We start from the raw sequence: 14,190 nt of genomic DNA on the forward strand, positions 1-14,190 counted from the left end.
ATTTCTAAAACGCTGTATTTCCTTGATGCAATTTGATGTGGGACACCCTTTACTCAACATGCTCCGTTCGCAGCTGAGTATTTATGTAACTCCCTTCACGTTAGCACGGGAAACATTACTCCTTAACATATCGGTTTAACCATTTGATCTGTACATGATTACCATGAATAACTGATATCTCAACCAACCTCTCCTTTGAATCCTCTGCTCTAGTTCTGAACAGTTTCATGCTCTTATGTATAGGCTACAAGAAATATCCGACATGGCACAGCCGGAGCCTCATTTACCACATTTTAAAAATATTTCGCCCTACCGGGGTAAAATAAGCATCTTTTCAAGAGCAAGATGCGCACTCTTAATGTTACGACATAACTTGTAAAAGTAAAAATGACCATTAAAGTTGTTCAAAGCGTATTTCCGTAAAATACCAACAATCTTCGAGCTGCCAATGTTATCCAATTTATGAATTTTCAGACACACAAAGGATTACATTTTTTTGAACAAAAGAAATCTATCCCATTCAATATGTATCTTATTTTATTTCGGTGATCGGTGAATTGTTTATCGCTATTATCAAACAATACAATAAATATGCTGAAACATTAAACCGCTCCAAATTTGAATTCCCCCACCACGCGATGTTATAATCCATGGCAGCTGTTGCTATGGTAATAAGAAGATAACCCTACACAAGCAATGCGTGTCATGTACCAGTAAAGAAGTAAAACCGAGAACCTTCGTTTTGGAAGTAAGTTTAGTGCCGGAGCGAATGCCACAAATATTCATCCGCTCACAGCAGGTTACCAAATTTATCCTAATCGACATGATTTATAGGACAGTTTTTTTTTGCCAACCAGCATGCATGCATGCATCATTGGTTTAGTCTCTTCTTTATCAGTTACAAGTTTCATCTGACATTATTGCTGTAGAGTTACCGTGACAGACAACTTACCTCCTCCACACGTCAAAATCTATTACCCATGCCATCGTCAAGTAACTATTTTTTACAACCTCTAATTTGATAAGCTATCCTCGCTAAATCTGCAAAGAAAACTGGCAGTTCACTTATCTTATCACTCCCGTCCCGTAGCCCGTAGGTAAGGTTCACCGTACACCATCGGCGGGCGGTTCGAGAAGTAACGATATGATAAGCTCCACGAGGCATGAGTTCGTACGACCTACGCGTCTCCTTTCAATCTTTTCTTGCTAAAGTGCTATTTTGTTTTCTACGTTGTGTCCTTTTCAGATTATCCAGATGAGATTCAACAGCATTTGCCAACTCGCAGTCGTCTCGTGCGGAACAGTTTCTACGGCCACCAGATTGCGTGGTGTCAGATTTGAGTGGATCAACGGGAGGTGTCGAATTTGACAAAAAAATAATGTCAATGTAAGGTGAAAGTGCTTCTAATTCTAGTCGACAACAACGAAAATTGTCAGACGATAGTGATTTTAAAGTGTATTACTAGTGAATTACACAAATTAATAAGTTCGAGATAAGCTGAAAAATGCCGATGAAGGAATGGATCTACCGGCTCCAGCCAGTACAGCTGTACATCGTTCTGGTGCTATCGATAGTGTACTTTCTGGTCCAGCTCTTCCTTAGTCACATATCCCATGCTTTGGTACTGTTGGTCGACTCCTATCATATGCTCTGCAACATTATCGCACTCACCGGATACATTTTAACCATCAAGGTAAGTTACACCCGAAGCAGATCAAACTTAAACCATTCTTGATTTCGACGAATTATTACCACTGATTAGCATGCCAGCTGCGGCTTCTGTGGAAGCATCCGCTATTAGCTCTGCCATGTGTAAACTGACCACGGGAGAGCGTGAGCATTGGAAAATCACGCTGATGATAATGGGCCAATTAATGGCGCTGACTCAATTTGCTGGCACATTGATCGACACCGGTAGCGTGCGTTAGTCGATTGACATTGACTAAACAAGACATTGAAACGTGCGATGCCGCCCGACGTTTATTCGATGCTGCATTTGTAATAGCGATGAGATGCCAATAGTTAGTGCAAGTGCTTCAAACGTTGGCAGCAATTGATAGTACCGGCGCTACCCTTTTCAGTGTAACGATACAATTATCGCATTCCCTTTGTAGAAGGGAATAATGTTTTCACGAGTTAGCTGGGTGCATTTCAATTATATTATTACAAATAATTCCGAGTAAAACGATAGCTGATCTCCAGATACGGCAAATTACGATTATATAAAAATTGAGACTTACTGTGTGAGATATCGTATAGTTGTGTTCTAGCACGAGCAATCCGGCTTTTGCAACTTGAATTTAAAATTAAATGGTAAATCCAATTAATTGCAAACCAAATTAATTCCATCACACTTCGTATAAAGTCGCAAACTTTCTTGAGAATTTCTGACATCATCTGTTGAACGTGCTACTGGTTAATCTCAGTGGACAGTATGTTCCAATATCTAGTCAATAGTCTGGTGTACTAATATTTTGCCGCCTCAAATGTTCTTCCGACGGGCATTCACGGCATCGTTCGTATCGACAAAGCAAACAAATTGACCAGATTTGTTGAAAATCATACCACACAAACTGATCGCCGCACGCCTTTTTTCAGCCGTATCAGTTTGTCCGGAAAATTGCACTCGTGCATTATCTGCCATAGCTGTTCTCGTTCAACTGTATCGTATGCTGCCATGAAATCCACAAAAATATATTGCGTGGGCACTAGAGATGGTCGGGTATGAAAATTTGAATACCCGAACCCGACCCGTACCCGATTAGGAAAAAAAATAAAAACCCGTGCCCGACCCGAACCCGCAAGTTTATTTTTTTTGATACCCGAACCCGACCGCAACCCGTCGGGCACGGGTACGGGTCCGGATACCCGACAATCTTTAGTGTTAAACGAGGTCAATAGACCCGACCCGACCCGTACCCGGTTTCAAAACCAAACCCGTACCCGACCCGAACCCGCAAATTATTTTTTTTCAATACCCGAACCCGACCCGTACCCGGCGGGTACGGGTACGGGTGCGGGTTTCGGGTAAATTTTCCGCTACCCGACCATCTCTAGTGGGCACGCTGTGCTCCCGACATGTCACGAGGATTTGACGGAGTAAAAATTTAATCCGTAGTAGCACAGCTTTACATAAAGCCCGCCTGATACTGTCCTACGAATTATCTTGCTATTAGGGATAGACGACGTAACAAAATCTGGAAGAGCATCTTGAGGCGGCTCTCACCAGCGTAATGCCGCGGTAATTACAGCAATCTGGCCGATCGCCCTTTTTGCAGATGGGGTAAACAAACCAAGTAATAATTTGGGTTTTACTACACTCTTATGACGGTATTTTAGACCAAAATTGGTCCTGAAAACCACCATAAGAGCACAATAAAACTCACATTGTTGCTTGGGCACACCTTCCATCCGCTTCTCCGGTAGTCTCTCCTCTTCCCAAATCCTTGAAATTATCCAGTGAAGTGCCGTTGGTAGCGGTTCTTGACCATTTTTGTAGAGTTCTGGCGGGAGTCGGTCCTTTTCTGGCGGCTCTTTTATTCTTCAGCTGACTGATTTCTCGCCAGATCTCTTCGAGATCGGGAACCGGTACGCTGTTATCGTTTGTAGGCACTCCTAGGTTTACTGCCGTTAAGCTGCTCATCGAAGACCTGCTTCCTTTGTGTACCACCACCTTCCGTTTGTGATTAGATCCCCTCCCTCGCCCCTGTACATATCAGGTTTAGATATATAGCCCTTACGAGTTTGGTTCATTTTCTCGTAAAACTTGTGCGTATCATTAGCCCAGAATAGTTGATCCAGCTCCTCACGATCTCTGTCCTCCTTCTGGCGCTTTTCCTTCTTCAGGGTCGTGGTCAACTCATTCCGCGCTCGTCGATACTCGGCCAAATCCTCACTCGTGAAAATGCTGAGATAGTTTTTCCAAGCTCTTTTTTTTTCTTTCCATCGCTTGTTGGAGTTCCTCGTCAAAGCAATCATTTCGTGTCCTCGAGGTTTCCTCACCTAGCACCGCGGTTGCGGCCTCATTGACGACCCAGCGTATCGTACCTTATTCGTTTTCGAAGGTCGAAGCATCTAGCTCCACAAAGTAAGGCGCGCGCGTTGTTCTCGGCAACTTTGTCAATGTTGAATGTTACGAGCAGAATTTCCTTGATTGTTTGAAGTGTGTTGGATTTAGAAAGGTAGCAGTACTACGGCCACGCTTCCAAGTCTCGAGATGGGACTGCCATGTTATAGCGCCGAGACAACAATGTGCCTCCTTCCCTGGTGGTAAACGAGCTTAGTTTCTACTGGAGTTGGTTACCCGATTTCCACAAAGGTTGCTCGTATTCCGGCTGGTACCACGAGGAGGAGGCTAAGGACTACTATGGAGTCTACTGTACGCACTTCTGGCAGGCACTTCGTACTGTACGCAAGCCCCGAAGTTTCCGGTTTCGGTTTACTTTAATACCCGACCGAACCCGACTGAACCGCCTGACCCGACTGCTCGACTAGACTGCTTGACTCAACTGTTCGATTCGACGCTCGACTCAACTGCTCGATTCATCTGCTTGATTCCACTGCTCGACTGGACTACTCGACTCGACTGCTCGACTCAACTGCTCAACCCGATTGCTCGATTCAACTGCTCGACTACACTACTCGATTTGATTGCTCGACTCATCTGATAGCTTGATTTAACCACTCGACTGTACTGCTCGAATTAAACACTCAACCCGACTGCTCGACTTAACTGTTTGATTCAACTGCTCGATTCAACTGTTCGATTTAACTGCTCGACTCAACTGTTCGACTTAACTGCTCGACTGAACCGCCTGACCTGACTGCTCGACTAAATTGTTCGATTCGAGTACTCGACTCAACTGCTCGACTAAACTACTCGATTCGACTGCTCGACTGGACTACTCGACTTAACTGCTCGATTAAACTGCTCGACTCAATTGCTTGACTTCTGTTTGATTCGACAGCTCGACTTAACTGCTCGATTCAACTGCTCGACTGGACTACTCTACTCAACTGATCGAATGAACTGCTCGACTCAAATGTTCGACTTAACCGCTTGACCCGACTGCTTGACTAAACCATTCTATTCGACTGCTCGCCTCAAGTGCTCGACTAGACTACTCGAATCAACTACTCGAATGGACTACTCGACTCAACTGCTTGACTCGATTGTTCGACTCAACTGCTCGACCGGACTGCTTGATTGAACAGCTTGATTTAACTGCTCGACTAGACTGCTTGACTCGGTTGCTTGATTCGACTGCTCGACTCGCGTGCTCAAGTCGATCGCTTGTCGCGATATCATACGGTCGATGTTAAATCAGACCGGACCAAGTCGCAAAAGTTTAAAAAATGAGTTAATGACAGCAAACGATCAAGAATTTTCTAAGCAGCATTTTACTCTAATCATACTACATAAATGTTGCAAATAACCAGTTGTTCTGGCCAATGGAATGTATCCGCAGTTTTCTGAATTCTGAACAGACATTTATATTTTCCGGATCGTAAGATTCGGGCTCAACTAGTTTCTAATAGATCTGCATCTCAAATCGTGACAATAAATTGATGCAAACAACTGATCAGCTTATGCGGGCACTGATCAAGATGAGTTTCGCTCCATTACTATCCTTTCCTTCTTGTAATTTTTCCGCTGCTGGGTAGCTTCTTTATCTTCACTTATCGTTGGGGCGATAAATCTCCGTCGCTTGTTTTATTTATGCAGCAATTAGTGCAAGTCTCTTCTCTGACTATCTTTATCTTCAGCCTGCTCGCTATTCATTTCGTATGCTGGAGAAAGGCGTTTTGTTCGTAAGCTGGTGTGCGCTGAACCATCTAATCGCCGATTTGAGCTCTTTCTTTTGATTGATCAGAGCATTTTAATACCCATCTTGACACTTTCACGCTCCAACTGCGCGTAAAATCCACCCTAACGTTTCTGCACTTCTTCAAACAACCTAAACTAAAGCACGAATACTTCCGGGGAAGGTCAGCGACCGGCAGTTCCTTATTCCCAATCCAAAATTCATTTTCACCTGGATCTTTGGCAATTGTTCCAATTCGAATTACTTCTTTTTTCGTTTTGTAAACTTATCCACTGTGCCTAATTCTGCGCACTTTCTTGCCCATGTTCCTAATTCTGAGCATGTTTGCTCCAAATTCTGCGCACCCTAAAAGTGAAAATAAATACTCCTGCCATGCTGTTTATGTGTTTACACGCTGAAGGCACACCAAAAAATCCGCATTAGCCATTACCATAATTAAATGCATGATCAGGCCGGGTTGCAAAGGAATATTGTTATCATTTTGATTGCCTCATTTTAAATATTTTATTCTCGATAACGTGAAGGGCAAATTGATTCGGGTTTTCTGCATACTGAATATTACACTTTACACTCAAAAAAAATCGGCACGTCAAGTTTACGTGAAAACATATGTAATTCTCATCCATCACACTGTATCATGTAACATTTACGTGAATTGTTGGTAACTCGCACTCATACTAACCAGTTTACGTGCGATCCCGGTAAGTTTTATTAATTTTCCCATTAACTAGTACATGAAATTCACGTAAGTTGCTGTACAGAAGTTTACATGATTTTTCACGTGGATGAGACGTGTTGATTTTTTTGAGTGTAGACTAATACTAAAAATTGTATTTTCATATAGAAACCACTTCCCCACTCTCTGACAGCTCCATGAGGTTGGACATTAAAAAAAAGAAGACATGGTTTCATGAATCGGCGCTCGTAGGTTCGGACCCCGAGACACAGCACAGGATTCCAATCAATGCAAGTTAAATATTCTTCTCGAATTTTCATGCCTCTATGCCTCAGCCATTTGGGTGAGGTTGCGTATTCTTTCGCGGTTTCTTCGTAGGATACATTTCTGCGCAGAATTTGGAACATGAATAAAAAATCTGTGCCTAAATCTGCGCATTATTGCATCGCGTTTTTCTAAGGAAAGCAATGCATGCAATCACTCTTTTTGTCTAAAACATGACTAAAACTAATTATTCTTTCTAATCATGCTGGATAATTTGATCATTGCAAAGAATTTCGATCATAAATATGTAAATTTTCTAGAAGGACAATCTTAGCGTTGGTTCTAACGACGATGTTTTCTGCCATATAAAATTCTTTCAGTTTCACGTTAAATTATTTCGCTCTCAAATATTACGGCCGGTTTGTGAATAATGGCGTAATATTCAACAGATATTTATAAAAAAAATAACGCAATGATCATAGTTATGCACAATGCTAAAAAATACTTACATAAAGAAAAATGCGCAGAATTAGGAGCGGTCACGGTACCAGGTCTTAGGCAGAACCAAAAACCCGGAAGAAAAAGGTCCGCTTTTCATATGAGTAATGAGATTTGCCGGTAGTTCGCTCATCTTGTTGGTTGTTCGCATGGCAATTCGTTGTCACCACAAGGAGGTAGGAGTTCTGCAGCTGGAAGGTAAAGCGATTTGAGAGAAAGTCGTAACGTTTCCATTGGAGTTTTCCATAAATTGCAAATTCTTTCATTTTTATAATGGATTTATATCCATGCACTATCCCCATGTCTAAAACTCCATGGAATTCTGGGATCATTTGGCTTATTTTGTAATTTAAAAAAGTTCTCAACCATTCTGAATCAAAGTTTTACAAGACCAATTTGGTATTTTATTAGATTACCTATTATTTGCTCACAATTTATGAAGAAAAACATGCATAAAATACAGCTGTACCTCATCAATTAACAATGTCAATGTCTTTAACAATAAAAGCAGACCATGAATGTGTACTTAAACCGCTATTACAAGCAGTTATTATGAGCATTTACATTAGGTCTATCAGTCGTTTGCTGAGGGGGCACAATATTATCGCTCATGCTAAGCTTATAAAACCCTTAAATATTGCTGCTGAATCGACTCTCAAGTAACTTGGCGTATACATATTCTGAATCTTGGCCTTTCCATGCAACCAGTTAACACATAATCAATCGAGATAGTAATAATAATAGAGTACAAACATGACACTGAATTACAGAGCATCCTAATAGTAATCGCGGTGGCAATCGCGGGCACGGGGTCCGACGGATGAGTAGGTATAATTATCACTGCCGCCGCGCCGTGCTGTTTGTTTATATTAGATGAATCTATTCAATACCATGTTGATGCGCTATTTAGATGAAATTAACAAGTTTGTTCAACTTTGTGAAAGGGAAACTCGCTTCCTAGTCTGTCAGTCATATTAGTTTGTAAATTGATATTTTGATTAATTTACCTTTCTTTCATTAATTTTTCCGCTCACTAAAAGATTATTTTTTGGTTGTTGGAATTCGTGAATGGAAATTTACATTGTACACTATTGCAAATTGGATAATCATGGCTCAGAAAATAAATGATTAAAAAAATTAACACCCAAGATACAGAATGACCAACAAAATGTGTTGCAAACGCCGCTATCGAACAGCAACGAATGGCTATTAATATGCCATCAAATTAATGGCAGCATTCGAATCGACCATTAAACCAAATTAGCCTTATAATTTTACAACGACCCGTTATCGTTAAGATTATCCGCAAGTTTCGCTTTTTAGTATCACGGATAAGCCCATAATCATCGTGTTTTTTTTTTCTTTTTTTCATTACCTCCTTTAGCACAGCAAAAAATCTTCCACCTCGGAGAGCTGTCGGCAGCGTTTGACTGTGTCGCAGAATTCACTAAATGTTGCCAACGGACAGCAGGACTTCGTCGAGCTGTCGGTACCGAGCGATGCGGCGGTCGAAGTTTGTCCAAATCCAAAAGAATCCGAAAGTCCGGCCAGCGTGAAGCAGAAGGTTAAAACGAAAAGTCGCCAACAGCGGGAAACCAGTTTGAAGAACACCTTCGGTTGGACCCGCATCGACGTTCTGACCATGTTGGTGGTGTGCATCTTTCTTGCCTCGTTCTGCTTTTCGGCCGTGGTGGAAGCTCTGCAAACACTGTCGCACATCCACCATCAGGACGCGATGCATTATCCGATTCCGGTGCTGATACTCGGTTCGCTGGGCATCATCCTGAACGGGTTTTGCTATCTGCTGATCGGAGGCTACACCTACCATCAGGGGAGCTTTCTTTATATCACATCCAGCGGGGATGTCGTGCTGGATCGAGTCGTCACCGGTGATGGCATGCGGAAGGGCGAACGACGCCTGTCCGGTTCACGTAAACATGTGGCCGCCGGCGTGAAGTATGAGTCACCCAAGCGACAGAGCGTGCGCGAAATGATGAGAGATATTTGCAGTTAGTGTTGAATAGCTAGAAAACGAAAGAATTAATTCATTCTGATGAAACGTTTTTGAACATTTTAGGTACTCTCTTTGTTATAGTTTGTTCGATGATCGTTCACTACACCAACGAAGATGAAGATACATCCAAATTTGTGGATCCTTTGTGTTCTATCTTATCCTGCATCGTTTTATTATCGCTAAGTTATCCTTACAGTAAGTTCTCGTCAATTATTCTACACTAAATTATTTTTAGTAACGTTTTTCGTACACCTCTTGTAGTGAAGGAATCCGGTATGATACTGCTGCAGACTATACCGGATACGATCGATATCGACATTTTCGAAAGATCTCTTAAGGAAAGTTTTCCGGATATTGTCAGCGTGCACGATCTCCACATCTGGCAGCTCAGTTCGAATAAGTACGTGTCCACGGCACACATCATCTTCGAGACTCCCAAGGTACTGCTAATCTAGATTGCGTATCAAACCACACAAATTAGAACGATCCTCCTTGTTCCCTAAACAGGTCTACTCAGCGATCAACGACCAGGTGATAAACTTCTTCCACGACCAGGGCATCAACCAGGTAACCATTCAGCCGGAATTCAAAACGAAACTTCCGGTGCTTCCACTGCTAGCTGCCCCAGCTGATGCACCGGTTTCCGCTGGAACCACCACCAGCAGCTTGTGCCTGATGCAGTGCCGACAGGTCGGCTGCCTGCAGAGACACTGCTGCGACAATATTACCAAAGATGATGGAAAGAAGTCCCCCGTATCGCCCACGGAAACACCAACACCAACGGCACCACAACCGTTAGATCCAAAGGAAAGATCAGAGGATATCCCGCTGGAAGTTCATTGCACTCGACCGATCGAAAGTGTCGATGCAAGTAGCGGCGAAGCCCAAGCGGTAGCGGACCAACTACCTGCTGCCGAACCTGTTACCGTTTCAGACAACGATGCTCAAACCTTAGATAACTCCACTAAAACGCAACAAGATGAATCGAAGGATCACTAGTGAAGCAACATGCAGCCTAAGTACAAAACAATGTAAGACTGACTCTTGACCACAAGTAGTGATGGACAAAGAATTTACAAGTCGAAAAAAACCAACGGGCATTATTCAAAAAAAAAATGTTACGCTTATTGCAGTTTCAAAGTGTTAAGTTTTAGCTAATTCCGTTATTCAAATATCTCAGTCGTATGTGGTTTGTGAAACAAAAAAAAACTAACACGTGATTGCTGTTGTGACGTTGATTCCTAATAGAAGCAGATTTTATTGATTGAAAGTGTTTAAAAAATGTTGCTATTTGTGATAAATTTTATATCTGCAACACAAACAAAAGCCATACTAACTAAAACATATTTAGTTGTAAGCGAAACTAGAATTACAATGTAATTGAACGTTATAAATAACAAAAATGATTTTTTTGTGAACAAAAAAATTTCTCCAACTTTCTCATTTGCTCTTTTCGATTTTTGTTAGAAACTAACCGGTACTCTGGCTGCATTGACTGGAGTACGCAAAATCTCAGCACAAAATTTCACACAGGATAAGGTTTGAGTGTAAAAAATAAAAGCTAACCCACCACTACTGAGCTCAAACAATTGCATTTCTAAAACACTAATGAACATCAACACCCGAGACTCCGCCTAATGCGGTATTGAAAATAACTTAGTTTTTTTTGTATAAGTGTCAACATTTTATAATTCAAATTCGTTGCATTTTTTTCCTCCAGTATGTGAGTATTAATCGGTAATAAAGCAAATAAAGAAGTAATGTCAGAATGGTAAGTGTAAATTATCCTCTAATACCACTCTATCAAACAGTTGGAATTTATTATGCCTTAAAAGAAATACCTATAGTATCCCAACTGCGTACGCAATCTATCTTATCGGCATTGGTAGTGGACCAAAAAGAATTGTATGTCAGTCAGCGCATCCGTCAGCATTAAACGGAAGAACACTTTTTCGCGATTTTTTAAAACAACCTGGGGATAGCGCAGAAGGTTATTTGAAGCTGACGCGATTGTGTATAAAGGAGAACTACTTTACATTCTGGGGTAACACTTACAAACAGTTGAATGGTGCACTAATGGGAAATCCACTATCACTGTTCTTGTGGGAACTGTCTATAGCTAATATTGAAAATAAGCTTGAACAAAAACAGTTAGCTTCGAAAAGACGGTGGCGATACGTCGTTGACGTTTTCAGCCTATTCGAAAAACGAAAACTGGAAACCATTCTGTGTGTGCCACAGAAGGACACTTTACATACTTTACTTACGAGACAAGAAAAAAAGGAAAACGGACATGATAATTAGGCAAATGGAAATCTTCGAATTCATTACCGTTAAATGAGCTAGGGAAACAAAAAGAAACTGCAAAACTGAACCGTTATCAAGAAAGAACCAGCCACGCCATTATCTCTAAGAAAAGAAGGGAAGAATACAAAAAATCACTAATGGCACTAACGTCAACAATAGCAGAACTAAAAAGAGTATCAGTAGAATACGTCGAAACCAAACACGATTTCTCCACCGAAAATGAAAAATTCGGAATCGACCTCATTTACGCCAGCAGAAAGAACCAGTTCATAAGCAAGTTGGGATCAACTAAGGACCCGATTGAGGAATACATAAAATACTGGACTTATGAAATCATTTTGAAATCATCATCAACACTTGGCAGAGATAACGAAAGCATCCAGGGTTATCGAAACGGGCCTGTCACACCATTTTAGATCAAAAGTATCGGAGCAAATCTTCAATAACAGCCATCCGCTAATCATCAACGACGCAAAAATAATAACAACTGTTTTGCGTAGAAGATGGATGTGGCAAAAAGTTTGGAGATCTACAAAAGATGCTCCTCCACTTTACTAAATAAAGACCCTGGACTCTTGACTCATACATTCACACAGAACAACAACAATATCTTCCAACTATTGAAATTAAAAAAAAACTTTTTCACGGCTGAATTCCACTATTAATTTAATTGACGATGGCTACGTATTTCGCCTACGACTTGCAAGCTTTATAAGTGTTTGTTTTCAAACTGGAACACAGGCCATAGACGAAACGGGTACTTTAAGATGATTACTGTCAATAGTCGTAGCCGTCCGTGGGAGGCGAATATTGTTTTCCCTTGAATTCCTACCTATAGATTTGGTCTTAAACACATTGATTTTTAACTCAATCCTTTTAGCATTTGTCTTTAATCTGGCGTAGGATGCCTTCGCCGTTCCAAAGTTTTTAGTAATAATGTCGAGGTCATCTGCGAAACCTAGGAGGCTGGTTAATCTTGTTGAAAGGGTTGTTGAAATTCTTCACGATCTCGTGACTTTCTAGAAGCTTTTTTACCTAGTATCGCGTTCGCGACCTCATTGACCGCCGAGCGTATCCTGCCGTATTGACGTTTCTTCAACCAAGTGAGCGATTGTACCTCAGATTAGGAGTGACTTACGATAGCATATAATAAGGGGCGATCAGCTGAATTCAGACACGTGATGTATTGGCTGTAAATCACGAGACTCGATAGCGTGGCCCTACAGTAAGAAAACAGAGCGTACGGGAGGGTATTTTCAGCAGGTTTCTAAATTCAGCCTATTTGCCTTTTCTTTCGCCAATAAAAATACAGTTTTCTCAAGACAGTTAGTAATCTACTATTTTTTATTCAAATGAACGTCAAAACCACCTGTTTTTCCACTACAACTAGACCATAGACCGGAAAAATAGATGCAATCGCTTAATGGGCCGAAAATACCCTCCCGTGTGCCCTGCCTACATTAAAATACTACGGAAATTGAACTCAACTCGGTACTTAGAACTACAGATCGCTGAATTTCACAGATGGCGATTGAGCATTGCTCACGATGCCGAGTTTTCGGGCTCGGCTGTTCGAGCCTGGCTAAAAGTAAATTTGGACGCCCTCCGTGCGTCACCGACACGCCCCTTGTGGTAGGAACTGGAACTATTTGACGATTTGACATTACTTAGTTTACATGTTTCTGAAGAATCCGCTGGTGCAAGTTTCGTCATCATATTCCACCACGTTGCGGATCAGTACAGAATGGTATTCGAACGACATAAAAGATCTTGCACAAACACCTGGAGAATCCAGAGTGGTCGGAATCAAAGCTGGCGAAAGTGCCAAAATCAACAGTATGTAATGCTCTAAAAGGTTATAAGCAAAACCTAGGTGTGGAAAAGCGGCAAAGAACTTTAAGAGAAAACCGGTACTAAAGACCGAAAGCTGAGAGGAAAGATATTGAGGTGCGTCAAGTGCAATCCTGGCATCTCCATCCAAGTTATGGCTAGAAGTAACGATGCTAACTACCAAACCACGCGGAATATCCTCGCTCGAGAAGGCTATAGGTATTATAGTGCCAGTAAATATTCGGGGCCCTGTAGCCGCAAGGTTACCGGGTCTGCCTTGACAAGCGAGTGGTCGTGGGTTCTAATCTTAGTAGAATCAGGTCATTCGATGTTAAGTGACTTTAGCATGGGTTTATTCTCAGGCCCCTCCACATCCTTCCTACTGCATTCTGCATTTACTAACAATGAAAGCATCTTACCAGGGCAAGTTATAAGAGTGGTACTTGCTTGAGGTGCGAATGAAGCCTCTTGTTCAAGGGCAAATTATAGCTTGTTCCGCTTCCTGGTTCTAGGAACGAGATTGGTAATGCATAAGTAGTTAAGGAACACATACATACACACCCTCACTTTGGGCTGAACTCTGCTTTACCGACCAAATGAAGCCTTTAGCCGGGGCTGGTTATAAAAATGATACTTGCTCGAGGTGCGAATGAAGCCTCTTATCCAAGGACAAATTATAACTAGACTCCGTACTTCCTGGCCCTAGAGCTAGATTGGTTGAAAAGTAGTAAGAAGTGTAGAGGGAGAAAGGGGTGAAAACACACCGACACTTTAA

At 41.7% G+C, this 14,190-nt stretch overlaps 1 protein-coding gene across 1 annotated transcript; it reads left to right on the forward strand.

The window, feature by feature from the left end:
* The first annotated feature begins 1,505 nt into the window (after positions 1-1,505).
* On the forward strand, positions 1,506-10,277 carry LOC128735209 (zinc transporter 10). The gene is made up of 5 exons (XM_053829702.1): positions 1,506-1,694; positions 8,649-9,273; positions 9,342-9,473; positions 9,540-9,718; positions 9,786-10,277. The coding sequence occupies exons 1-5, from the start codon at positions 1,506-1,508 to the stop codon at positions 10,275-10,277; spliced, it is 1,617 nt and encodes a 538-aa protein (XP_053685677.1).
* Positions 10,278-14,190: the final 3,913 nt, after the last annotated feature.

The sequence above is a fragment of the Sabethes cyaneus genome, chromosome 2 (assembly GCF_943734655.1).
Source record: "Sabethes cyaneus chromosome 2, idSabCyanKW18_F2, whole genome shotgun sequence".
In the NCBI taxonomy this organism is placed as follows: Eukaryota; Metazoa; Arthropoda; class Insecta; order Diptera; family Culicidae; genus Sabethes; species Sabethes cyaneus.

Bases quoted from the DNA above. Each gene is read 5' to 3' on its own strand.
- LOC128735209 (XM_053829702.1), top strand. From the start codon at position 1,506: ATGCCGATGAAGGAATGGATCTACCGGCTCCAGCCAGTACAGCTGTAC. The intron at 1,695-8,648 runs GTAAGTTACACC...TACCTCCTTTAG, and splicing joins GATACATTTTAACCATCAAG to CACAGCAAAAAATCTTCCAC. The intron at 9,274-9,341 runs GTTAGTGTTGAA...TGAACATTTTAG, and splicing joins AATGATGAGAGATATTTGCA to GTACTCTCTTTGTTATAGTT.